At 40.3% G+C, this 25,829-nt stretch overlaps 3 protein-coding genes across 5 annotated transcripts; 1 reads left to right on the top strand and 2 right to left on the bottom strand.

Annotated features, from left to right (window-relative positions):
- Positions 1–862: 862 nt before the first annotated feature.
- On the bottom strand, positions 863–5,922 carry LOC310993397 (cytochrome P450 3A30-like). Of its 2 annotated transcripts, none has more exons than XM_083981733.1 (13): positions 5,680–5,922; positions 5,501–5,594; positions 3,692–3,744; positions 3,433–3,532; positions 3,225–3,338; positions 2,993–3,081; positions 2,748–2,896; positions 2,482–2,609; positions 2,321–2,387; positions 2,075–2,235; positions 1,753–1,979; positions 1,469–1,646; positions 863–1,137 (listed from the first exon to the last, which is right to left on the bottom strand). In XM_083981733.1, the coding sequence occupies exons 1-13, from the start codon at positions 5,748–5,750 to the stop codon at positions 1,063–1,065; spliced, it is 1,506 nt and encodes a 501-aa protein (XP_083837859.1). In that variant the 5' UTR covers positions 5,751–5,922; the 3' UTR covers positions 863–1,062. The 2 variants fall into 2 exon arrangements, with proteins under 2 accessions (XP_083837859.1, XP_083837860.1); XM_083981734.1 differs by having other exon boundaries at positions 863–1,149; positions 1,484–1,646.
- Positions 5,923–7,256: 1,334 nt separating this feature from the next.
- Positions 7,257–14,848, bottom strand: LOC310993410 (cytochrome P450 3A40). The gene is made up of 13 exons (XM_083981754.1): positions 14,708–14,848; positions 14,528–14,621; positions 14,274–14,326; positions 13,992–14,091; positions 13,785–13,898; positions 11,381–11,469; positions 11,145–11,293; positions 10,876–11,003; positions 10,724–10,790; positions 9,467–9,627; positions 9,149–9,375; positions 8,420–8,582; positions 7,257–8,323 (listed from the first exon to the last, which is right to left on the bottom strand). The coding sequence occupies exons 1-13, from the start codon at positions 14,776–14,778 to the stop codon at positions 8,246–8,248; spliced, it is 1,494 nt and encodes a 497-aa protein (XP_083837880.1). The 5' UTR covers positions 14,779–14,848; the 3' UTR covers positions 7,257–8,245.
- On the top strand, positions 13,774–25,801 carry LOC310993380 (cytochrome P450 3A30-like). 2 transcript variants are annotated; one of them, XM_083981716.1, is made up of 14 exons: positions 13,774–13,908; positions 16,658–16,751; positions 16,889–16,941; positions 17,063–17,162; positions 17,734–17,847; positions 17,950–18,044; positions 21,877–22,019; positions 22,100–22,227; positions 22,925–23,000; positions 23,103–23,263; positions 23,359–23,426; positions 23,876–24,034; positions 24,901–25,063; positions 25,153–25,801. In XM_083981716.1, exons 2-14 carry the CDS (start codon positions 16,719–16,721, stop codon positions 25,252–25,254), a joined length of 1,395 nt encoding a protein of 464 aa, XP_083837842.1. In that variant the 5' UTR covers positions 13,774–13,908; positions 16,658–16,718; the 3' UTR covers positions 25,255–25,801. The 2 variants fall into 2 exon arrangements, with proteins under 2 accessions (XP_083837842.1, XP_083837841.1); XM_083981715.1 differs by lacking the exon at positions 13,774–13,908 and adding an exon at positions 16,449–16,564.
- The last annotated feature ends 28 nt before the right edge of the window (positions 25,802–25,829 follow it).

Genomic DNA, 25,829 nt, shown 5'->3' with positions numbered 1-25,829 from the left:
TGTGTAGAGGGAGATAGATTATATAAAGTCACAGAAACTGTGTGTGCATAGTACACATAACACCACTTCCTGCACTTTATCACCGAAATATCTGGTCAAAAATTAACTTATTGTGTTGCTGATATCAGAGTTATCCGAGTAAACCGGCCCTACCTTTTTAGATGGTTAGTTAGACCTGGAAATTTAAAATGTATTTCAGTCACACGTCATGTTACAAAGATGGAGAGAAATGCAAACACCTGTATAATGTAATTTAATTAATCAGCCTACTACAAATATTGCTATGTGAGGTTTTCTGTTGGTTAAATATAATATAACTCATATAATTTTATGGTGAAACCTTTAGAGTATGGTGACAAGTGCTGCTGATGTTTGGTTTTCATGGACAGAGACAACAGGCACAGGTGTGTAAAAAGCAACTCCACTCACAGACTTAAAACTATTGTATATTCAGTTGTTTTGCATCTGTTTGATTGCTATGCATGGTCTTATATTTACTTCTTTTTGCATCTTTGTTACTTAATTGCATTTTTAAAATGAATTTTGTGTGTCTCTTTGTAGTTGTTTCATTGATTTGCAAAGAAAAATAGTTCTCAAACTTCTCACTTCACTCCTCTGGGCCAACGGTTGACTAATTATATAGCAAGTTAGCATGTTATTTTGTCCACCTGACCTGAGCCCATACCGCAGAAATATTCTACTAGTGAAGCAACAGTCAACATATTTTTGAAACTTCTGTGAATGCATAACAAAGATTTTTGTCGTACAACTATGTCTAAACACATTTCAGAAACTTGGTGCACGTCACATAATATGTAAGGATATTTGCAAGGGAAAGTTGAATATGATGCTTTATTGATAACACAGGCATAAATGTGTCGATAGATGTATTTGTCACACAATGTGGGATTAATAATCATAAGAAAGATGCTTAACACACATATAAAAAAGAGAACTAACTAATACAAGGGTACACACAAGCTGCTTGTTCAAATCAGGCATGATCGAGCTGTAGAACAACGCAGATAAAAATTTTAAATGACAATCTTTCATTTTGTTGAGTTAGCTGGAGGTTTCGGATCGTGGCACCAGCTTCAGTTTGAGTGGTCGTTTCGGTGTTATCAGCTCTAGCTCCAGCTCTAAGGGGATCTGGGAGGAAAATACATGTAAGGAGAGAATAAAACAAGTCAAGTCAGCAATGGAAAAAAAACTCAGCCTTGTTGTTTTGAATCAAACAGCTGGCAGTGCCCAAGGTGGTTGAAACGTTTTAAACCCCTGCAGAGCTGGACGATACAGATATGTATTAAAATATTAATCTATATTCTAGTGTTACGTCATTTTATAGAAAGACAGACAGTTCAATTACATGAAACCCTTAATATCCCTGTCACTCCAGCCATGGATAATGTAAATGTAAACTTTACACTCATATACCACAAAAAAACAACATGCAGTGAGTAAATATGACCATGTGTGGTCTCACCTCGGTCTCCTTGCACACAGCGAAGCTGTACCTCTGGAGGATCTCCACTATTGCAAGTTTCATCATCACAAACGCAAATCGCATCCCGATGCAGTTCCTGGGTCCTGCTCCAAACGGCATGTATATGTAGGGGTTTATATTGTCCTTGTTTTCTTTGCTGAATCTGAGGATAAACACAAACCCACACACAAATATATGATCTGCAGAGCTCAGGTCCTTTTTCTGGGTGTTTTTATCAACAAAACTTAATGTGTAAATCCTCCTGATACCTCTCAGGTTTGAACTCCTCTGGTTCGGGCCACACTTCCGGGTCTCTGTGCATGGGCCACGATGGGATCATGACAACCATATCTTTTGGAATCACAAGGCCGTTTATCTCCACAGACGCCTTGGCCACACGCTCCAGACGTCCCCCAATGGGGTAAAGTCGGAGAGACTCATTGATGACGCTGTCTAAATACTCCATCTGCATTAGTGCCTGGTACTCAACAGGAGCCTAGACGAAAACACATACACATGATTTATGATGAATAGATTAATTGTCATTCATCACACTGGACCATTGACCACTCCTCTCACTCCCACATATACCTTGTTTGGGAAGGTGGAGTCAATCTCCTCCTGCAGCCGTTTCATGACATGAGGGTTTCTCGCCAGATTGTAAGCCATGAAAGTCATAGAGCTGCTGCTTGTTTCATATCCAGCAAAGATGAAAATCATGGCTTGAGAAAGGATTTCATGATCACTCAAACCTGAGGAGAGAGTGAGGAGTTAGTATTCACAGCAGCGTTGTGCTTTAACACACAGATGTGTCATGGCTGTGTATGTGTTTATCACCTTTATCCTTTTCTGCTGCCTCGTTTTTCTGGGAGTCAATCATCAGCTGAAGGAAATCCACACGACTCTGAAAGCAGACATGTAGAAGAAAATGATGATTATATTTCTGAATACATACATCATACATACATGCATACATATAAACAAACAAACAACCGTACCGTTGACTTGCTGGTCTCTCGATTAGTCTTGATCTTCTGCAGTGAAGCGTAAAAGAAGTCCGTGACAGAGGTTGGGAAAAACGAAAACTCAAACTTTTCAAGTATAGGACCCATGAAAGGAAAGAAGGCTGAAGAAGAAAAAGAAAGAAATGTGTTAATGGAGGAAACAAGAACACCAGGAAAGACAGTGACTGTAGACATGCAGGTTTATCTAACACACATGTTTTTGGTTGTCCATTCACATTTAAAATGAGAAGCTACTGTACCAACAATGAGGAAGAGAGGGTTGAAAAGGTTGAACTTCAGCATCTTCTTGATGTTAGTGACAAAGGGATCTGAAGGGTTGTTGAGTGAGTCTATGTCGACACTGAATGCTGTGCTGGTTACCACATCCATACTGTAGGATCCAAAGAACCTTAAAAAAAAACACACATCCAGTTGTTGTAATGCATTTGTGGGATCATTTAAATGAATGAATGAATGAAGTTCAAGGGTTGTTGAGTCTTCTTACTCCTTCATCTCTAAGGGCTCGTCCTTCTCTGCCTTCTTGCCCATGCTGCTGATGAGGTTAGCAGAGTGCCGCTTCATTATATCAAACATCTGAGGTGCAGACCGACACAGATGGAGAGAGAAAACAGTCACATATACACTGAAGAAGTTACAACACTGATCTTGGTAGAATATGTTGTTGAATATGCAACACAATCCAGAGGAGGCCATGAGCAGGAGTGACTCTTACTCACTTCTTTCAGTCTTCCTGAAGTGAAGGAAGGAGAGAGGACACTGCGAATCCTCTTCCATTGGTCGTCTTCAGCGGTGGACACGGCGTCATACAGTGGTCCATTCAGATAAAAGTTCTGCAACCGAGTTAGAAAACAACTACTGACGAGAGTTCAATTAAAGGACATAGATCATGATGAGTGACTGAAGATGTTTGTAGTTGGTGCGTACTCTGCGGTTGGTGAACAGAGAGTAACACTCCTTTATCAGAATTGTTTTAATCATGGCAGGGTCCGCAATACACAGCACAGGCTGACGGCCATCAAAAATGCTAGATGAGATAAGAAGAACAGAGAAGAATGTGAACATGAAGACAGGTGAGAGTTTCGTGATATCTGCAAACTTTATGTTGACAGACTAGCACCTCCAACAACAACATATACATAAACACTCTAAATAATTCTCAGTACATGTACAAATGTAGACTTACCCCCATGTTTTCCCATATTTACTGAAGCACTCTGCATCAAAGTTAAAGAATCCCTAGGAAGAGAACAATAATATCAAGATATTTGTACAGTATGTTTATTTTATCAGGAACAATGTTAGATTCTGCAATTTTTACAATTTAAACACAACATTTAAACTGCAATTTAATTTTTTCACCTCGTCAAAAATACAACCGAGACACTGAATGTAGATGTTCACCAGGGTCAAATTCATAACAGATATTTCAGCTGTTGACCAACTGAAAACCGTCCTTAAGTCTTTTAGGTGGACTATGAGCAGGATGTTGGAAAGTGATGACACCTCAATTCACCAGGTAAGACAGGTGACTTACTCACCAGGTGAGTCCAGGTAAGAGCAAGACTGTTGAAACAACTCAACAAAGGCTGTAAAACTGTGGCAGCTTTATACTCTTTCTGCAAAAGAGAGATTTTTTTTCTTTAAGACTGAATGCCCCTGAAAACGTCAAATGGTGTAACCACAAAAGAATGATAAATATTAAATATTGTATCCACCTACAGTGGACTTAAGGTCTGGTCGTTTTGGCTAACTTCTTGTCAGCCAATGGAGTTAGCAGCCCCCGCCCTCGTCATGGATCTATTGGTCCTCGTCCCTACGTCACCACATTCATGCACATCCCTTGGCTGCACACACAGCCCTTCATGCCGTTCTCTCTCCTCATTGGATAAAGCTTGTAGGATACAAGGAAGTATACAAGAAGTTTTCTCCTCGGCTTACAGCAGAGCAGAGGGACTGACAGACCCGTGTTTCGGACCAAACACTCTATGTAAGTGATTGCTGTCGGAAAATATAACTACTTAAGACTTATATTAACACAAATATTCAGCTTACTTCTGCTTTAAGTGTATTTATTAAAACATATACTACTTTCTTCTGAAACATTACATTGAAATAGATTTATTTCTTTTTCTGTATTTTTATATTTATATTATAATGCATATTGGCAACACTGGGCAGAACATGTCCTAAAAACACAGCTTTTTTTCTAGATAATGTGACAAATGATGTAAAATTTGTCAAGAAACATAGTGTTGCATTGCAAAAGTGAGTTGCATTTATTCCACATGTTTTATTGAGTCCAGATTTATTTTCCTGTAGCCTATAGGCTACAGTCAGATTTTTTTTTAATGAAAATTAATTGATTACACCACTTGACACTGGGCTGCATCACATCATTGACCCATACTCTAACAGGCGTCATAAATCTTCATTTGACAAAGTTATAATCGCCTATTCACTCTGTTCAGCAGGCTGTTTTTGTTTTTTTTGTGGTGTTGACTTTTATTGAGGATCAGCTAAATAATAGAAACACCTCCCCGCACGGTGCCACACAGTTAAACAGCACCATGACGTGGAAGAGGGGGTTATTACAGGGCTGCAGATATATAGTCGTATTAGACTGAATCTATATTCTCTGGGGGGAACCGTACAGCGCTTTATTTCAGGTGTAGCAGGTGTAACTTGACCGGACAGGTGAGGTGTGTTCACAGGTGTCTCTGCCCGGAGAGAGACGCCTCCTCACCAGGAAGAGGAGCGAACATATTCACACCACCACCTGTGTTGTTTTACATAGTAATACCGATCGGAACCAGACCCACTTGACCATTGCGTGAAAGCTGATTGAAGTCTTCTCTAGAACCGACAAAAGCCATTTGTTGGTGGGATTTAAGTGTTTAAGGCTTTAGCGAAGTGTCTCGAAGTAAACTGAAAACTTTTGTAGTTAAGCCTACACTGTAAAAACAAAACAAAAACAAAAGTTATATTGACTAACCTTTCTATAACCCAGCATGGTGCCGAGAAAGGGGATTGGTGTGGGGCCAGGGATGCCCATTCTTTTAAAGGTGCCATACGGCCAGTAGGCATATCTGTGCAGAGACAAACAAACAACATCATATAAAGACCTACACGCGCGCTACAATGTAGATAAAAGTAGGCTGGACTGACACTTACACGAAAAACAGTGTGATGAAAGCGGCCAGGAGCGTCCAGGTCTCTGCGGAGAAGTACAAGAGGTGGCTCATGTCTACGTGTTGGACAGTGGTGTTGTCTCTCTCAGGCCTCAAATCAGAGCAAATGCCTTTTCAGACCTCCGTGCCCCGGACCTGTTGCATAAGAAGCCAAGTGTCTCAGAGTTGAACCAATGGATTTAGTTGTTTTCCAGCTGAATAGTTTGACGCAGCCCAGGAGGCAGGAAACGGCTTTATCCCCCCGAGACGCAGGAGGAGGAGGAGGAGGAGACCACACCTCCTGTAACCGAGGCTACAGTGCAAAGTCAGGTCACTGGAGGAGAGACGTGAAGTTTCTCTTATCTTTGTGGTTTACAGATCGCTTTCATCTGCATGTTTGTTATATAAGGAGCAGAGATTATAACCAACTGTATAGGCTATCTGATTACCTCTGTCTTACATTTCTGTTTTGTAAAGATATAGGCCTAAAGTTATTATTATTTATTTTATCAATTAAGAAATATTTCAAAGATCATGCTCAGTTACAATGACTCAGAAAAAGTTATTCACGCTTCCATATCATCACTGGACTGTTGTAATCCCCTCTTCACCTGCCTAAACTTTCACTCAGTTTCACAACTACGGTTTATCCAAAATTCAGCAGCTAGATTAGGCCCTAATAACAAAATCAACAAGGTCCTGTCACATGACACCCATTTCAGCATCACTGCACTGGTTACCCATTTATTTTAAAATTTGATTAATTACTTACAATGCAGTCCATGATCTGGCCCCAGAAGATATCGAGCAACTTTTAACTTGGTAGCCAGACCCTTGAGATCAGAGGAGCAAAACCTTTTAACAGTTCCTCACACCAGATTGAAAACAAAGGGCGACCATGTTTTTTCAGTGATAGCACCCCGATTATGGAACAGCTTCCCCTCTGCATAAGGTCAGCAGACTCCATCACAACTATTAAGAGCCTTCTTAAAACACCCTTTTACAATATGGCCTACATTTAAGTTTTGGTTTTATGGTTTTAGTATCTATCATGTATGGTTTGCTCTTAATTAACATGTTTTATATGTAACTACATTCTGTAATGTTTGTTTTATTGTCATATGTCTTATAGGGGAGGGAGAGCTTACATGGGATTCTTTTTCTTTGTAATTGTATGCTGCTTATTCGTTTGTTTTTATCTGGAAAGCACTTTGCACTTTGGCTCAAAAAGTGCTTTATATATAAAATTCTTATTCTTATTATTACTTGTATAAGTTGGGGATCCTGCTGGTATTAGTCCATTGATGTGCCAATTTACAGGTTCAACCCAGTCTGTAAATCCTGGTGTACAATATTTGATTTTAAATGGTGGATTTAATTTATTATTATTTCTAATCATTTTGAAAAAAGAAATACATTTCATTTTAAGGTTCTAGACACTCTGATGGAGAGATGGAGCAGGGACCCCTACTGTATAATGTATAAAGCTGTGTTTTATAATAAACTGGGCCCAGTGGGTATAAACACACCTTGTTATTGTGCATTCAATACTAAGATATTCAAATAAAACGCAGGTTCATATTAATGTTTTTATTTTAACGTACATGTACAGTGAGTAGGGGGCCGTGCCACTGCCTTGTTATCTGATACCAATGCAGATATCATCAGTGTCCATCGATTGCATGATAATCATGCATATAGGCTGTTCTTGACGTTTTTATTTTGAACATAATTGTGAAAACTAAAACATTTTGAGAAATTGTCTAACCCCCCTGCAGTACCCCAGAGGACCCGCTAGGGGTCACCGACCCCCTGATGAAGACCTCTGGTCTAGATCCTTAAAGTGACAGAAATTTCATATTGGTATGAAATTTCTGTCACTATAAGCTCCCACTACTTGCGTGCACACATGAATGAATGAATTAATGAATTTATTTCGAAAAAAATTAAAATAAAAAGTATCATTAAATCATATAAAACAAATTCGAAAAAGTACAGGGATGACTCTAAAAAACTTTTAGAAGTGTACAACAATAAATGAGCAAATAATAATATGATGTGCCCAAGACAAATCAACTTTACACATGATTGATTTAAAGTACATTTTGTCAGAGTATAGGTCATAAAGGTTGCGTCATTTGGTTATTTCTATACAGAGTTTTGGATATATTTAGATTTTATGGGGTAAATAAACCAAAAGACTTGACAAAAACGCACTCGACCAGCTCCGTTCCCCTGACAAGACATCAGAGAACATGTAAGGAGGTGGGACCTGACACCTATTCAGTAAAAAGAAATCACTCAAGATGTTGTGGAATCAATTCATATCATCTATTGTTGTTTACTCAGTATAAATATGTATGTTAACCTGACTCACTATAACATGGATCAACAGTCTTTGACTACACTGAAATGAGTTTTACACTAAATTCCCTAAATGTATGTGTGTTTATGTAAATGTCCAGCTCATATATGAGCCCAGGAACGTACACAACTGTACAAGATGTCTTATTACTGTAGTGCAAATCAGGCATGATATGCCTTTCATCGTTGTTTTTTTAGCTGGAGGTTTAAGATCGTGGCGCCAGCTTCAGTTGGATTGGTCGTTTTGGTGAAATGAGACCCTGGATGTCCAGCTCTAAGGGGATCTGGCAGGAAATTACAAGAGAAAAAAAGGTGTTAACAAAATCATCAATGGAAAACAATAACATGCAGTGAGTAAATATGAACATGTGTGGTCTCACCTCGGTCTCCTTGCACACATCGAAGCTGTACCTCTGGAGGATCTCCACTATTGCAAGTTTCATCATCACCAGAGCAAAACGCATCCCGATGCAGTTCCTGGGTCCTGCTCCGAACGGCATGTATGTGTAGGGGTCAATGCTGTCCTTGTTTTCTTTGCTGAATCTGAGGATAAACACACACACACACATATGAATATATGATCTGTAGAGCTCAGGTCCTTTTTATGGGTGTTTTTACCAACAAAACTTAAAAGTAGGGTTGGAGACTGTGGAAAAACGGTTCTAGCGGGCTGCATTTTGAAAATACACAAGACAAAAGTCCCAGCCCCTTTCCTCAGTCTTCTCTCTGAAGCCTCGCCTTCACCTTTCCGCGGACGTGGGTGAAGACACCCAACATGCATTGTCAGAACTACACTGCCACCCATCAGACTGGAGTGTGGCTTTTCCGCGGATGTAGGTGAAAAGGAGGAGGGAGAGGGGGAGAGAGACGGCAGCTTGACTGGGCGTAGGCAGACAGAACTAGACATGAAGGAATCTGCTTGGTTTTCCCTTTTCGGAGCAAAAAGCATGGATTGGTCAGAGTTTTGTCCGTCCTGCAGCTGGAGTCTGATCGTTTTTGTTCCTTTTTCTGATAATGTATTGATTACTCTCAGGATAGAAGGACCATTTCACCCAGTATAACAAAAAGGATTACCAACTATAACTTTAATGTGTAAATCCTCCTGATACCTCTCAGGTTTGAACTCCTCTGGTTCGGGCCACAGTTCGGGGTCCCGGTGCAGAGGCCACGTGGGAACCATGACAACCATATCTTTTGGAATCACAAGGCCATTAATCTCCACAGACGCCTTGGCCACACGCTCCAGACGTGGGGCAATGGGGTAAAGTCGGAGGGACTCGTTGATGACGCTGTCTAAATACTCCATCTGCATCAGTGCCTGGTACTCAACAGGAGCCTAGACGAAAACACACAGACACATGATTTAATATAAACCACTCCTGTCTGAAGTAAATACTGAATATGTCACTTCTCACTCCCACATATACCTTGTTTGGGAAGGTGGAGTCAATCTCCTCCTGCAGCCGTTTCATGACATGCGGGTTTCTCGCCAGATTGTAAGCCAGGAAAGACATAGAGCTGCTGCTTGTTTCATATCCAGCAAAGATGAAAATCATGGCTTGAGAAAGGATTTCATGATCACTCAAACCTGAGGAGAGAGTGAGGAGTTAGTATTCACAGCAGCGTTGTGCTTTAACACACAGATGTGTCGTGGCTGTGGATGCAGTGGCGTGCACGGGGGGGGGCGGTCGCCCCCCCCTCGTGGCCCAATTGTTGAAAAATGCGTGCTAAAGTGCCCCCTGGGAGCCAAAACGCGTGTTAAAGTGCCCTCTTGGAAGCCAAAACACGTGCTAAAGTGTCCTCATGGGGGGCAAAACGTGTGTTAAAGTGCCCTCTAGGAGCTAAAACGTGTGCTCAGGTGCCCTCTAGGAGCCAAAACATGTGCTAAAGTGCCCTCTAGGAGCCAAAACGTGTGCTAAAGAGCCCTCTAGGAGCCACAATGCGTGCTAAAGTGCCCTCTAGGAGCTGAAACGCGTGCTAAAGTGCCCTCTTGGGAGCCAAAACGCGTGCTTAAGTGCCCTCTAGGAGCCAAAACGTGTGCTAAAGTGCCCTCATGGTAGCCAAAACGTGTGCTAAAGTGCCCTCTTGGGAGCCAAAACGCGTGCTTAAGTGCCCTCTAGGAGCCAAAACGTGTGCTAAAGAGCCCTCTAGGAGCCACAATGCGTGCTAAAGTGCCCTCTAGGAGCTGAAACACGTGCTAAAGTGCCCTCTTGGGAGCCAAAACGCGTGCTTAAGTGCCCTCATGGTAGCCAAAACGTGTGCTAAAGTGCCCTCTTGGGAGCCAAAACACGTGTTAAAACAGGCCACATCGATGTTTTTTAGTCTTAAGGTATTGATATTATAAAACAGGCCAAATCAACGTTTAAAAAGGCCAAAATTATTTCGTCGCCGACCTGTGGTAGCTGGCCAAATGCACCATGTCGCTACAGTCTCACTCTTGTCATTTTCTGAAACTTGGCAGCCCTGAAAGTGCCCTCTAGGAGCCACATCTAGGACCCAAAACATGTGCTAAAGTGGCCTCTTGGGAGCTAAAACATGTGTTAAAGTGCCTTCAGGGAAGCCAAAACGCGTGCTAAAGTGCCCTCTTCAGTGGCGAGGACGCGCTATTAGGTGCCCCTTTTTTTCCTTTTCGCCCCTGCCCTTCAAAAAGTCTGTGCACGCCACTGTGTGGATGTGTTTATCACCTTTATCCTTTTCTGCTGCCTCGTTTTTCTGGGAGTCAATCATCAGCTGAAGGAAATCCACACGACTCTGAAAGCAGACATGTAGAAGAAAATGATGATTATATTTCTGAATACACACTGTACATACTGTATGAACAAACAAACAACCATACCGTTGACTTGCTGGTCTCTCGATTAGTCTTGATCTTCTGCAGTGAAGCGTAAAAGAAGTCCGTGACAGAGGCTGGGAAAAACGAAAACTCAAACTTTTCAAGTATAGGACCCATGAAAGGAAAGAAGGCTGAAGAAGAGAGAAAAAAAAAAAGAGTGTTAATGGAGGAAACAAGAATACCAGGAAAGACAGTGACTGTAGACTTGTAGGTTTATCTAACACAAATGTTTTTGGTTGTCCATTCACATTTAAAATGAGAAGTTACTGTACCAACAATGAGTAAGAGAGGGTTGAGAAGGTCGAACTTCAGCATCTTCTTGATGTTGCTGACGAAGGGATCTGAAGGGTTGTTGAGTGAGTCTATGTCGACACTGAATGCTGTGCTGGTTACCACATCCATACTATAGGGTCCAAAGAACCTTAAAAAAACACACATCCAGTTGTTGTAATGCATTTGTGGGATCATTTAAAATGAATGAAGTTCAAGGGTTGGTGAGTCTTCTTACTCCTTCATCTCTAAGGGCTCGTCCTTCTCTACCTTCTTGCCCATGCTGCTGATGAGGTTAGCAGAGTGCCGCTTCATTATATCAAACATCTGAGGTGCAGACCGACACAGATGGAGAGAGAAAACAGTCACATATACACTGAAGTTACAACATTGATCCTAGTCGATTTCTTTTTTTAAATTAAGTTAATTGCAATGTTTAATTTTTTTTTCTTTTACCAATATTGCAATTGCAGTTTTAATATGCGATTATTTCAGATTAAGTTCCTAATCCTTTGTGTTATTCAACAAAATAGGCAATAACTCGTTTTATGTTACGACCAACACAATATTTGATAAACTAAACAAAAACTGGTCTTTCCTGTAGGCCACTCCTTATTATGATGACATCAGATAATGTTTGATACTAATGACATCTTTTTAATTGTAACAACGGTTAAGAGTATTTCATTACTTAAACAACTTGACAAAGCTCTGACAAATATGCCTTTCTAAACATTAATATAAAACTCAGTAACAAATCAGGCAAGCCAGCTACATGTTCTCCTCTGTGTGATCGTATGGGAAGTACAGTCTTAAGAAAGAGTTCATATTAATGAAATACTGTACTTTTTGACCACATGTCCACTGTAGTAATGAAAATCTCAGCTTTTTTCAGTCCAGTATACTGACCAGACTAAAATGCAGGAGGACACGTCTTTTTGATCTGTTTTCATATGAAGGTATAGCCTACTTCCAAAGCTCTTTAAAGGTGTACAGAAAAGAAAATTGAATTTGAGCCCACTCTGGATCATAAAATTAATGTAATAACTCATCTTTTAGACGATGTAGGCCAAACTTTGTGCAAAATTCTATTTTTGAGTAAATCCGGGATGAAAGTGTGTTTTTTTTTTCGCATTGGATAATGCAGGCGCACGGATTATACGTCAGCCTGTACACGATTCATCATCAGCCACTGACATTGGATCCGTAATCCGTCATTCAAACGTCTGAGACACGCACACACACACGGAGCTCGGGCTCGCCCCAAGCTTTGAATATCCCGCCCGCTCGATAACGACCAATCAAATTCGTTTTCCTTACTCGGGTAAACTCGTGTTGCAGCTCGTGACAACTCGGCGCGAGTCGCGCGACAAACAGGACAAACGGCCATTTCTGTACACCTTTAAAGGTAATACAACTTTTTCCATCAAAACGATTAATTTTTCAAAAAATAATACATCCATAGAACGTCTAGAGAATAAAAGATTACTATTAAAATTACTGTTTTTTTTTTTTTATAGTAGCTATAGCCTAATTGTTTCATAAATTTTGATGGGTCCAAAATATATAAATATTTACATCTGGTTACATTGGCAACATCGGCATGAAATGATCTCTGCGCCAACAGCATTGATGTCACGTGAGGCGGAGCTCAGGGGCCAAATCGTGATAGCTCTGTGGTGAAATGGCATCGTGCTAATGCTAATGCTAACTAACTCAGCCGGTAGGCTACTGTAACGTTTCTGGTGCAGGCGTGATGCTGCGGGTTCGTCGGGTTCGTCTGCAGGTGAGTTAGTGTGAAATTATTCAGATGTGTTTTCAGTACGCTGTCAACACTGGAGCTGCTGCTCGTTAAATACGGTTAGCGTTAGCTTAGCTTTAGCTACTAGCTGCTCCCTATAGGCGTATCTGGCAACCAGTAGGTACAATTGAAGGCTGGAGCGAGAGCGGGCAAGTGTGAGTGCGGCACCTACTGGCTGGGAGGAATTAAACTTGTAGCCAACACCTTTAAGTCAGTGACCCGTGTCGGTGGCTATTTGACACACTAGTTGTCGGTTTTTAGCTATGCAGCAATCATATACGGCTTTGTGGTGTTATTAAGTGCTGGCAGAGCTTTTGCATAGGGGAGAAAGGTGGTGGAAATTCTAGGGGCCCACAGCCCTGTAGGTCCTATAAAACCCCCCATAGCCTTATGACTAAATTATTCTGCTTACAACCCAGACTATACTGCATGTGTCAGGCACTCTCAAGAACATAGAGTAAAAGAAAAATAAATACAAAAGTATAATACATAGTCTAAGAAAAAAGTGGTGATAAAAAGTCAAGGGGCAGGGGCCCAATTCAGTATTCAGTCAGGGGGCCCAAAATTCCTAGCGACGGCCCTGAGTGCTGGTGCAGGTTGTTAGTGTTGCAGGTTCGATGCAGCCGACGTGCTGCTCCTTTTACTAAAGTTTCTGTAGTGCTACATTCGGCCAACCTGAGGCCAATGTACAACAGGTGAAAGTGCGAAGTTGTTGCCGCCTCTTTTCACTGACAGCTCCAGTCTTTCTTGCCACTGGAGCATAATGGCAGCCTGTGACAAACTATGTTGAATACAAAACAAGAGCCAGAGGAGGCCAAGAGCAGGAGTGACTCTTACTTACTTCTTTCAGTCTTCCTGATGTGAAGGAGGGAGAGAGGACACTGCGAATCCTCTTCCATTGGTCGTCTTCAGCGATGGACACGGCGTCATACAATTGTCCGTTCAGACGGAAGTTCTGCAACAGAGTAAGAAAACAATTACTGACAAGAGTTCAATTAAAGGACATAGATCATGATGAGTGACTGAACATGTTTGTAGTGGTGCGTACTCTGCGGTTGGTGAACAGAGAGTAACACTCCTTTATCAGAACCGTTTTTATCATGGCAGGGTCCGCAATACACAGCACAGGCTGACGGCCATCAAAAATGCTAGATGTGATAAGAACAGAGAAGAATGTGAACATGAAGACGTTATTAACACCAGGTAAAAGTTTGACAATATCTCCAAACTTAACATTGACAGACTAGCACCTCCAACAATATAACAAAGACTATCATCTATACCTAAACACTCTGTAGAGATAATACTCTGTACATAAATGCAGACTTACCCCCATGTTTTCCCATATTTATTGAAGCACTCTGAGTCAAAGTTCTGGAATCCCTAAGAAGAGAATGATCATTTTAATATAAAATACAATATATTCAAATGTGTGACTCACTATCAGTACTGGTCTAAACTCCAGCTCTGAATCCATTACACAGTAAATTGTCTACATACAACACTTATTGTTTGCTTCGAGAACGAAACTCTACAACCACACTTCCTTTGGCATACGTATGTTGGTAAATTTTATCAACTAACCTTTCTATAAGCCAGCATGGTGCCGAAAAAAGGGACTGGTTTAGGACCAGGGATCCCCATTCTTTTAAATGTGCCATAAGGCCAGTAGGCATATCTGTGAAGAGACAAACAAACAGCAGAGGAGATTGTCATTATGTAGGCTACATGCTAAAATATATATATATATACTTGGACACTTACACAATAATCAATGTGATGAGAGCGACCAGGAGAGTCCAGGTCTCCGCGGAGAAGTAGAAAAAGTAGCTCATCTTTTTGCGTCTCCTCTCTTCTCCCAATAGTTTGTCTGAAGCGCTAAATCATGACTAAGAGCTTTTAAGTCTAACTGGACTGACCTGTTGCAGAGAGCTGAGCCAATGGCAGCCAGGGAGACTGGGTGAATGATTAACAGAGAGAGAGTGGCCAGCATCTATGAAAATTATTTTTTATCTGCTTCGTCTTTATATGGGCTCAATTATTATACTGCTTGTGTTAAGAGAGATTAAATTTAAAAAAAAATTGACAGTAGGCTACAAATGTCAAAGTGTAGGTTAATTTTCTCTTGGCCCACGCCATATTTTGTGGAATAAGTGGGAAAAAATAGAAAGAAATCATTTTAAAAAGTGGAATGACACTGCCAATGAGTGTTATCATAAATTCATGTTTGTAGACTAATTTATTTCCCGTTGACTACACACACAAGGGCATGGCTCCAGGCGTGTGCTCACAGGCGTGGGTGGCAGAAACTCATAGACCAGGCCAACTAACCCTTGGATCATTTAATTGGCCTTCTTGGCCACCGGCTCCAAGGATTAACAGAGGTGTCTTTTGTTTGTCGTTTCAATCATATATTCATTTAAAAAAATCTATGTAATAATTGTCTATAAATGTGTTTTACCTGTAAATATTGAAACATATTTTTCAATATTAGCCAAGCATGAAAGAATAGTTTTGATAACTCTAAAGTGGACCAAATCGTTTCTGAAGCTTAACAGTGTTGTTCTTTTAACGCTAGTCACTATATTTAACTACATTTCAGAAACCTCAATTACTTTTTCAAAACCATTTAGCAACGTATTCTGAACACGCCAACATATTACTTTCCAGAGGTCTGGCACGGTACATTAAAAGGTAGCAACTCTGTGCTTCCTATTTCTCTGGGTCATCATCTCACAATTAAATCTGTATGTGATTGTATTGGTGATTTTTATCAACATGGGAGCACCTTTGATTGTTAAGTTTTGTACATGTGAATGAAACTCAGCTGAAGAAGGCAACCAGCCTGTATGCTATTGCTAATTTGCCTAAACCTACATTATTTAGCAAAATGAAAATATAGTAAATTTCCATTGAAATTAGTTGCGCACCAATTTCCTCTGGGAAATTGAACAATGTTAAAAATCCATGTAAATAATAATTTTAGGTTTTAATAAATATTGTATCAGCAGTGGTGGAAAGCAATAATAATTATTATTATTCTATATTATTAGGCTATAAATTCTTCATACCCGTAATACCCATCCATAACTGTGTGGCACCAAATGTAGAGGCAAGTTCAGTCAGTCTTGAACTTCTGAATTCTCCATGCTTACTTCTATTCTTTGCCTCTTTTGTCACTTAAAACAAGTCATGTAGCTTTGTTAGAATTAATATGTGCTTCAGTAAATTAATGCAAGAAATTTGTGTTGTTTGTGAAAATCTAATTAACCACTTGGCCTGCATCTGTTTGTTTTTGTTCCTAATTAAAGATCAAGCCACTTTTGAAGTGTTGCCAAAATAAAGGTTTTGAAAATGCAGTGGCAAGTTGTGTCAAGTTACATGCTTTGAGGAAATGGGCGCCCCCTGACCAACAAAGATCAGTGTGCAGGTCTAAACTTGTCATGTGACACTGACACAGACGAGGAGACCACACCTCCTGCAACTGCAGTCAGAGTCCAGTGCAGACTCTGATCACTGTGACGACGCAGAGAAAGAGAGAGAGAGAGCAATGGGGTTTCTTCCTTTTTTCTCTTTGGAAACATGGATTTTACTGATCACATTTGTCTGTGTCTTTGTTATGTAAGAACTGATTCTACTCCAGATAGATTCATTTAAACAGCAAACAGTGTCTGATCAACTTTATGACGTTTAATCCTTCTCTGTTGTGCACAGGTATGGCTACTCGAGCTACGGAGTATTTGAGAAGTTGGGGATCCCGGGTCCCAAGCCAATTATGTACTTAGGCTCAATGTGCAGGTTAAACCCGGTGCGTAAATGACTTGTTATATTTGTAATCAAAGAATCAAAGATTTAAATAATTTTCATCATGTAAATTTAAATCTAAAATGGTACATATCGGGACAGTAGTGTTTGTTTACTATTAATAACCATTCTGGTTACCAGGTTTACTACTTGGACGATAAAGAGTGCGCTCAAAAGTTTGGGAGAGTATGGGGGTGAGTCTATACCTTTTACATGTGTGAATATATAAACTAAGTCTCTTTCTGAATGGAAGTAGATGGAAGAGTTTTACACTGAAGTCCCAACATGTAAAATTGTGTTTATGTAAATGTCCAGCACGTATGAGCTCAAGAGGCCGATGCTGGTGGTGATGGATCCTGACATGGTGAAAACCATCATGGTAAAGGAGTGCTTCACCTACTTCACCAACCGGAGGGTAAGAACACACAAGATTAACCTCAAAGGCAACGACTTGAAAAATAAACTATAATGCCATCTTCCCATGACTTAAAGGGATTGTTCACCATTTTGGCAAATTTGCCTATTGCCATAATGCCTATAGTCATAGGGAGGGGTAGGTTCATCACCTTTAATTAGGCTATCGATCCATGTTCTTTTGAGATCAGCGGGGCAGAGTGGTTCCGGCTACGCATTTGCCTTGAAAACAACTCTGTCTCAAAATGTCACATTATTTCATAGCGTGGTTAATGCAGGTCACAACTTGTCCACGAGAGCGTTTTGGAGTTGTTGGATTGTGTATTTGATGAGTTTGATGAGGGACAGGGAACCTGTACCGTTCACCTCCATTGTGTTCACTGAGCAGCTCGCGTCTGCAACATGCACCGATAATTAAAGGTGATGAACCCACCCCTAGGGATTATGGTAATAGGAGAATTTGCCTTAAAAAGACTTCAAAATTTCCCATTTTTATCTCAAATTGATCATTTTAAACAGCCACGTTAAAAGCAAAAAGACTAAATCGTAAACATGGCTCCCTATCTCTTCAGAACTTCCGTCTGAATGGAGAGCTGTATGATGCAATAAGTATTACTGAGGATGATAACTGGAGGAGGATTCGTAACATCCTCACCCCCTCCTTCACCACTGGGCGTATTAAAGAGGTAGGAGTCAGTTTTAGTTTGATTCATATTTGAGCAGAATGAAACCATGTAAATATTCATCACCACTTTATTTTGTGCACTCTCTTCCCTCCTCTTTTTAAGATGTTTCACATCATGAAACATCACTCCCGCAAACTGACAGACAAGCTGCAGTCCACACTGGGAAGTGACAGCGATGGTGTTATCACTGTGAGAGAGTAAGTTTTAATTACCCAAAATAAATCATTTATCTTCACAGATATGGCTGCATGAAAACAATCGTGTTACCTTTGGACAGAGCCGGACACCTGTCACCAGTCTTTGTACTATAAGCTGCAGGCTGTAGTGTCAAATTTACCATACAGACAATTTGCAAGGAAATTAAAAAGTGTATTTCCTAAAAGGTCGAAATATAACTTTAACAAATCAAAACACAAATAAGTACTTTTTTTTATTTCTATTTTTAAAAAAGTTGCCTGGAAATTAAATCTTTGAATCTATCTAAAGATGTGCAAACAAAACCTTGCTTAACTTAAAGCAGAAGCAAAGAGGTCGTTTTGGCTAACTTCTTGTCAGCCAATGGAGTTAGCAGTCCCCGCCCTCGTCCCTACGTCACCGCATTCACACGCATCCCTTGGCTGCACACACAGAGAGGACCGCCCCTTTATGCCGTTCTCTCTCCTCGTTGGATAAAGGTTGTAGGATACAAGGAAAGTTTTCTCCTCGGCTTACAGCAGAGCAGAGTGACTGACAGACCCGTGTTTCAGACCAAACACTCTATATAAGTGATTTCTAGATTAATTATGTTCATTTTGTCTTCTCAAATATATTAATTGTATTTTTCTTGTGTTCAGACAATTGAAATCAAGAGTGATGTTACCTGCTTGACAGTTTCGACTGTGACTCCAGTCTTCCTCAGAAGCGTCATCCGACGTGTTACTGACGTGTCATTTATCAGCTGGTCGGTACGGCGGACCTGTCAGAGTCCGCCGTACCGACCGCGCCCCCTCCGCCTTGGGTCAGCAATCACAGACCACTGCAGAAGAAATAATCACATCATGGATTGGGACAAAGGCAAAATCATCACATCGGAAACAAACAAGTTCAAACGCTGGATAAAAGAGGCCATAGAGATCAGGAAGCGGGCGAGGGACACCATCAACCGGGACGAGGGGGCGTACACTCTCTCGCACACCTGGGATTCCGTGCTCCAGAGACCACCCAAGGCGGAGGGGGCGCGGTCGGTACGGCGGACTCTGACAGGTCCGCCGTACCGACCAGCTGATAAATGACACGTCAGTAACACGTCGGATGACGCTTCTGAGGAAGACTGGAGTCACAGTCGAAACTGTCAAGCAGGTAACATCACTCTTGATTTCAATTGTCTGAACACAAGAAAAATACAACTAATATAAGTGATTTCTGTCGGAAGATATAACTATTTAAGACTTATATTAACAAAAACATTCCGCTTACTTCTGCTTTAACTTAACCCTCCTGTCTGTACAAAGGCAACAGACTGTGTTTCTACTGTACACCTTCTACTCCATTAACACTGAACTCCAATACTAAAAGGCAAATACCAAACGAAGACAAACTTGTTGATACAACTGCAAGAAAACGAGATAAAAACATTATCAGAGGAACCATGTGACATAAGAGGATCACAGTTACTGGTTTGGGAGGAAGTGGACAGAGAAGGAAAGCAAAGTAAACAACAAGAAGTGCAACACATTTGTACAGTATTTGAGTTTCATTATAGGAGGAGCGTAATGGGTGTATTCAAATGCTGAATGAGGCAAAAAAAAAGTTTAGATTAAAGTCCATGATTTATTTTTTCTTATTATTTATGCAATTGCATCAATTTCAGAATCCACTGAACTATTACAGTCTAAACTATATGCTTTAGTAACAAGGGATAGTTCAACATTTTGGCAAATTGGCCCATTGCCATAATCCCTATATAGTCCAGTCATTTTATGAGAAAAGGTTAAACAAATTGCAACAGAAGCAAACTCAACTGATTTTGTATCCTCAACATGTCCTGAGTGAGGGAAAAAAAGCCCCGAAGAATCCCATTAGGGGAAAGTTTAGAAAAACACCCTAACATATCCCATTAATACGCATATAAAACATTTTTTTTCACATGAATAGGGTAAAATTTTTAACCTTTAGATATCTCCATGAAAATTACTGAGTTGATTACTTACATTAAGACAAACAAAAAATGTATTACAAGTTTTTTGGAAATTCTTTGTTAACATGAGCAAATGTGCATAAATGTGCATAAATGTGCATAAATGTGCATAAATTGCACTGTTTTGACGGCACATGTATATATGAAGTTGCTGTGGTGGTACCGGCATGGAAATTGGAGTGAGTTGACTCCATCGGTCAACCGACAAGTTGACCACTTTAAATTTCAAGATGACTGTAAAATCCCCTGATTCGCACAAACTGAAATACGCTGCTATGGCCGGGTTTTGGTTGATTTTTCAAGACAGCCACATCCTTAGTAGAGGTATGACATGAGCCAACAGTGCATAATCCAATTACGTATGGCTAATTTGCATACATACAGCACCTGATCTAAACATTGGGTAGAGCAGGTGAAAATGTCTTGTTCAATCTTGTTAACATATTACAGTTAAAAAACTTAATAATGAAAATGTGGAACCAATTTAGGCCCATGAGCATTAATAGAGACGGAGCGTGTCATACCTGCTCTACTAAGGATGTGGCTGTCTTGAAAAATTGCAGTCATCTTGAGATTTAAAGTGGTCAACTTGCCGGTTGACCGATGGAGTCAACTCATTCCAATTTTCATGCCGGTACCACCACAGCAACTTCATATATACATGTGCCGTCAAAACAGTGCAATTTATGCACATTTATGCACATTTATGCACATTTGCTCATGTTAACAAAGAATTTCAAAAAACTTGTAATACATTTTTTGTTTGTCTTAATGTAAGTAATCAACTCAGTAATTTTCATGGAGATATCTAAAGGTTAAAAATTTTACCCTATTCACGTGAAAAAAATTTTTTATATGCGTATAAATGGGATATGTTTGGGTGTTTTTCTAAACTTTCCCCTAATGGGATTCTTCGGGGCTTTTTTTCCCTCACTCAGGACATGTTGAGGATACAAAATCAGTTGAGTTTGCTTCTGTTGCAATTTGTTTAACGTTGACCCCTTTTTTGGCCTAAAATTACTGGACTAATAGTCATAGCAGGTTCGTTACCTTTAATTGTCGGTGCAAACTATTTTAAACAGCGGAGGAGAGACACAAGCTGCTCAGAGCTACTGTATGCTACGGAGGCTAATGGGATTTCTTGGTTTCCCTCATCAAACTCATCAAATACACAATCCAACAACTCCAAAACGCTCTCGTGGACAAGTTGTGACCTGCACATTCACCACGCTATGAGATAATAACGGAACGATACAAGACAGAGTTGTTTTAGAGGTAAATTCATGCAAAACCGCAGATTTCAGCAAGCAGTCTCTGCATTTGCCTCGGAAACAACTCTCATTATTATCTCATAGAGTGGTGAATGTGCAGGTCACAACTTGTCCACCAGAGCGTTTTGGAGTTGTTGGATTGTGTATTTGATGAGTTTGATGAGGGAACCAAGAAATCCCATGAGCCTCCGTAGCGTAGCTCTGAGCAGCTCGCAGCTCTGCTCCGCCGTTCTAAAAATAGCTTGCACCGACAATTAAAGGTAATGAACCTACTGCTATCACTATAGGGATTATGGCAATGGGCCAATTTGCCAAAAATGTTGAACTATCCCTTTTAATGGGGATGTTGTACACACACACACACATTTTTCTTTCATGTGTTCCTATACATTTGGGTTTGGATTTGTACAGTGGGTGCAATATCCACATTTGCTCTCTTTGATTGAAGGAGACTATTTCATGAACACACGCCCTCAGTGGTGACTTTTTTCATTCAAACCCAGCCTGCATTACTTTACAGTGTTACCAAGAAAAAGACAATGGATCAACCACTGATCAATGATTATAATCTGCGGCTTTCAGGTTTTTTGGACCATACAGTATGGATGTGATGGGGAGCTGTGCCTTCAATGTGGATATGGACTCCATCAACGACCCCTCAGGCCCCCTCCTCACTCATGGCTCAAAGCTGTTCAGATTCTCTCTTCCTCTTTTTATATTCCAAGGTCCTCCACTGCTTTTCAATTTCACCTTTCAAGTTTTGTGACTATGAATATAATTATTCACCCTGTTCTTCCCTCCTCAGGATGTTTCCCCATCGTTCTTCCTCTGTTGGAGCTGCTTGGTGTCTCCCTATTCCCCAAGACTTCTACTGATTACTTCAAAATGTTGGTGGAGAAGATCAGAGCAGAACGCAAAGAGAGCTCACAGCAGGTCTGGACAAAACACACACAAAATATTTCCTCAATGTGGAGGCACCTGATCTTGTATCATGACAGAAATATATCATGATGGTAAAACATTGTTGAGAAGACAATCTCTCCTCAAGGTCCCTTTAGTAGCTGGTCTAGAGCTTTCAATCATATCACATGATGACCATCATCCACAGATGCCCAGGTGTCATGTGGAAGAATTTAGATTTCATTGGAGAACTTTGAGTGTCTTGATGATGATTGAGATGTAGCCAGAGGTCGAGATTGGACTCCTTGAAGTCCTTATAATGTAAATTAGTAATGACTTCATTTTTATGCAAAACAGTAGAGGACAAGAGTGACAGGAACAATGTGGTTGGCTGGAAGAGTTCGTTGTGAGATCTGACTGATTGCTGAACACCTGAAGTCGTCTTCCTGACTGAGCTTCATGTGATATGTTTGAAAGATTGAACCTTTTGGTGACATTATTTTACGCTTTAAAAAATGTAATAAAACCCGACAAATCAACTCAATCCAGTGCATTTAAAATATGACAAAAGTATTTCAGCACATTTTCTGTAACAACACAAGACAATGTAATAAGTCCAAAACTGTAAATCTCTATCACATCCTGGCATACAGCAACGCTGTATGTTGTCATATAACACAAACACAGACAGCAGCAGAGCTTTTGTAGAAACTGTCTCACCTGTTTTCAGAACTCAGCGGATATCCTTCAACACATGATCAGCTCTCAGACAGTCGCTGGCCCCGGGAAAGACACACAGAAAAATGGTAATTAGACAGTTACATTACACATCACACATCACACATACAGAAACACAAATGTCTGGCACCATGTCTCTGTTACTGTTCATGTATCTTACCGTTTTACAGGTCTGACTGATCATGAGATCATTTCTCAAGTGACAATGTTTGTGTTTGCTGGTTATGAGACCAGTGCCGTTACGCTCGTCTTCTTGGCCTACACTTTGGCAAGAAATCCTGAAGTCATGAAACACCTGCAAAAGGAGATTGACTCTACTTTCCCGAATAAGGTGGAGGCAAAAGTTCTCTCCATCTTATTTCATAATGTTATTGATTTTCAAAATGAGAATGGCATTTAATCAAAACTGTTTTAACAACTCCATAGGGTCCAGTCCAATACGAAGCTCTGATACAGATGGAGTATCTAGACAGTGTGGTCAGTGAGTGTCTGAGGTAATGAGCTTGATTTTGAATGATTTATGTATAACATAAATATCATTCAGTACAAATTACGGTACGGTTTCTCACAGTACCAAACCCACTGAACTTGAACTGTGAGGCTGTTGTAGACAATCACTAAATGCTAAGGTAAGCATGCATGTTAACATGCTAATATTTAGCAGGTAATGCTCATCATGGCTGCTATCTTTAGTTTGTTAGTATGCAAATATTTGCTAATTAGTAAGTATTGCAAAGGCTTATGGGAATCCTATTAGTTCTGCAGATATTGAAGGAATCTGAAATGTGTCCTGATGAAGACTCTACAAGAAAAGTCAGGACAGCAGCATTAGCAATAGCAAAAAACACTCCACACTGTAGCTACTTCCAGGGTACACACTTGTAAGTTTGAGGCAGTGTTTAACCTGATGAAGACATTAAAAACATCCTTGTTTTGTGCCCAGGCTCTACCCTCCGGCTGCTCGTGCCGAACGAGTGGCCAAAGAAACTGTTAAGATCAATGGACTCACAATCCCGAAGGGCATGCTTGTCATGGTCCCAGTCTACGCTCTGCACCGAGACCCTGAGCTGTGGCCGGAGCCTGAAGAGTTCAAACCTGACAGGTAGCAACAAGGGTGTTAATGCATCTGAGTGAAAACACCAGCAACAACATTTCACATACACGGGATTCTGGCTTTACTTTAAGAAGCCTTTTTTTTTGGCTTTATTTATAGAGGAGAGATGGTGCATGATCATGTAACATGGGTTATGGACTGAGGTTCATTAACCATTAGAGGCACAAATCTCACATTCTAGTGAACAAAGAGTGTTCATTGCATTTCTGTAATTAAAGCAGAAGTAAGCGATCCGGTCGTTTTGGCTAACTTCTTGTCAGCCGATGGAGTTAGCAGTCCCCGCCCTCGTCCCTACGTCACCACATTCTCGCGCATCCCTTGGCTACACACACAGAGAGGACCGCCCCATTATGCCGTTCCCTCTCCTCATTGGATAAAGGTTGTAGGATACAAGGAAAGTTTTCTCCTCGGCTTACAGCAGAGCAGAGTGACTGACAGACCCGTGTTTCAGACCAAACCCCCTATATAAGTGATTGCTGTCGGAAGATATAACTATTTAAGACTTATATTAACACAAACATTCCACTTACTTCTCTTTATAGGCATCTGTAGAAATATGAATACTTAAAAGTACTGACATTTGGGACACTATGACCACTGTAAATGCAGACTAAACATAAAATAGCATGAACTGAAACTATGTAGCCTATGAGTTATTTATTATGATTCCTACATATTGAAATATATTGGCTTTTCTTTAATCTCTACTCAATGCATAAGACTGTGTACAGCAGGTAGAATAAAGAAACAAACAAGAGATACAATTGAGAACTTGTAGAAGATTGGTTTTTGAAGATACTTAAGGTATTGAACTTGTGTTTTATCTGCTTATTTTCTGTGCCCTTGTTTTCTAGATTTAGTAAGGAGAACAAGCAGAACATCAACCCGTACACTTACCTGCCATTTGGCATCGGCCCAAGGAACTGTATTGGGATGCGATTTGCTCTTGTGATGGTTAAACTGGCCTTGGTGGAAGTTCTGCAGAACTTCAGCTTCTCAGTCTGCAAGGAGACAGAGGTGATTATATTTTTGTTGTTTACACACTCAAACGACATTTGCAAGTGAGAAAAAATGTTTCTGATTCATTGAATTTGTCCATTTACCAGATTCCTCTGCAGATGGATGGTCAAGGCTTGTTAGGACCTTTACGGCCAATCAAACTAAAGCTGGAGAAACGCTCCAACACCTGTGAACCTGCAGACGACTAGAGCAGCTCAGAAGACTCTGCTACATTAACATGTGTTATTAGCACCTGACAATACTGCATAAAGTAAAAGTAAAACACACAGTGACAGATGATCATTGGAGGAGATAATATCTTAATTTACATGTGTATGATGTTAAAAAAAAAGTCCAATGAAATGATTCTTCTGATATATCTGTTGAAATATTTTTTGTCCAGCAAAAAACACCTAATGATAATTGCTGACACAACACACATGATCAATCTCATGAGTTCACAACAACGCTCTGGAGAATCACACTGCATTTTGTTTGTTCATCATCTTTCAGGGGGTGTTCTCTCTCTCTTCACTCTCTCCAGCTGTCCTGTAAATAAAGGGATAAAAGCCCCCAAAAACACTTTAAAAAAATGTTGTTTTTCGTATTTTCCTCTGATAGCAGGGAGAAAACTTGAGACCTCATGTTATACAAAACCATAATCCATAAAACATTGTTCTGCATTCTCTATGTAAAGCGTCTTTAACTGAAAATTGCTATATAAAATAAATGAATTATTATTATAATAATGTATAACACAGAGTAAGCATTAATATGGAGTGTG

This window comes from Trachurus trachurus, assembly GCF_905171665.1.
Source record: "Trachurus trachurus genome assembly, chromosome: 1".
Classification (NCBI taxonomy): Eukaryota; Metazoa; Chordata; class Actinopteri; order Carangiformes; family Carangidae; genus Trachurus; species Trachurus trachurus.
Note: the sequence above shows the minus strand (reverse complement) of the source record. Positions and strands in the feature narration are given on the sequence as shown.

Excerpts from the sequence above, each read along its gene's own strand:
- LOC310993380 (XM_083981715.1), top strand. The coding sequence starts at position 16,494 with ATGGGGTTTCTTCCTTTTTTCTCTTTGGAAACATGGATTTTACTGATC. Across the intron at positions 16,942-17,062 it reads AAGTTTGGGAGAGTATGGGG|CACGTATGAGCTCAAGAGGC; the intron begins GTGAGTCTATAC and ends GTAAATGTCCAG. Across the intron at positions 17,848-17,949 it reads CCACTGGGCGTATTAAAGAG|ATGTTTCACATCATGAAACA; the intron begins GTAGGAGTCAGT and ends CCTCTTTTTAAG.
- LOC310993397 (XM_083981733.1), bottom strand. The coding sequence starts at position 5,750 with ATGAGCCACCTCTTGTACTTCTCCGCAGAGACCTGGACGCTCCTGGCC. Across the intron at positions 3,082-3,224 it reads CTTCAGGAAGACTGAAAGAA|ATGTTTGATATAATGAAGCG; the intron begins GTGAGTAAGAGT and ends TCTGCACCTCAG. Across the intron at positions 2,388-2,481 it reads GAGAGACCAGCAAGTCAACG|AGTCGTGTGGATTTCCTTCA; the intron begins GTACGGTTGTTT and ends GTCTGCTTTCAG.
- LOC310993410 (XM_083981754.1), bottom strand. The coding sequence starts at position 14,778 with ATGAGCTACTTTTTCTACTTCTCCGCGGAGACCTGGACTCTCCTGGTC. Across the intron at positions 13,899-13,991 it reads CTCTGTTCACCAACCGCAGA|AACTTCCGTCTGAACGGACA; the intron begins GTACGCACCACT and ends ACTCTGTTGCAG. Across the intron at positions 11,004-11,144 it reads CCCTCTCTTACTCATTGTTG|CCTTCTTTCCTTTCATGGGT; the intron begins GTACAGTAACTT and ends TCTCTTCTTCAG.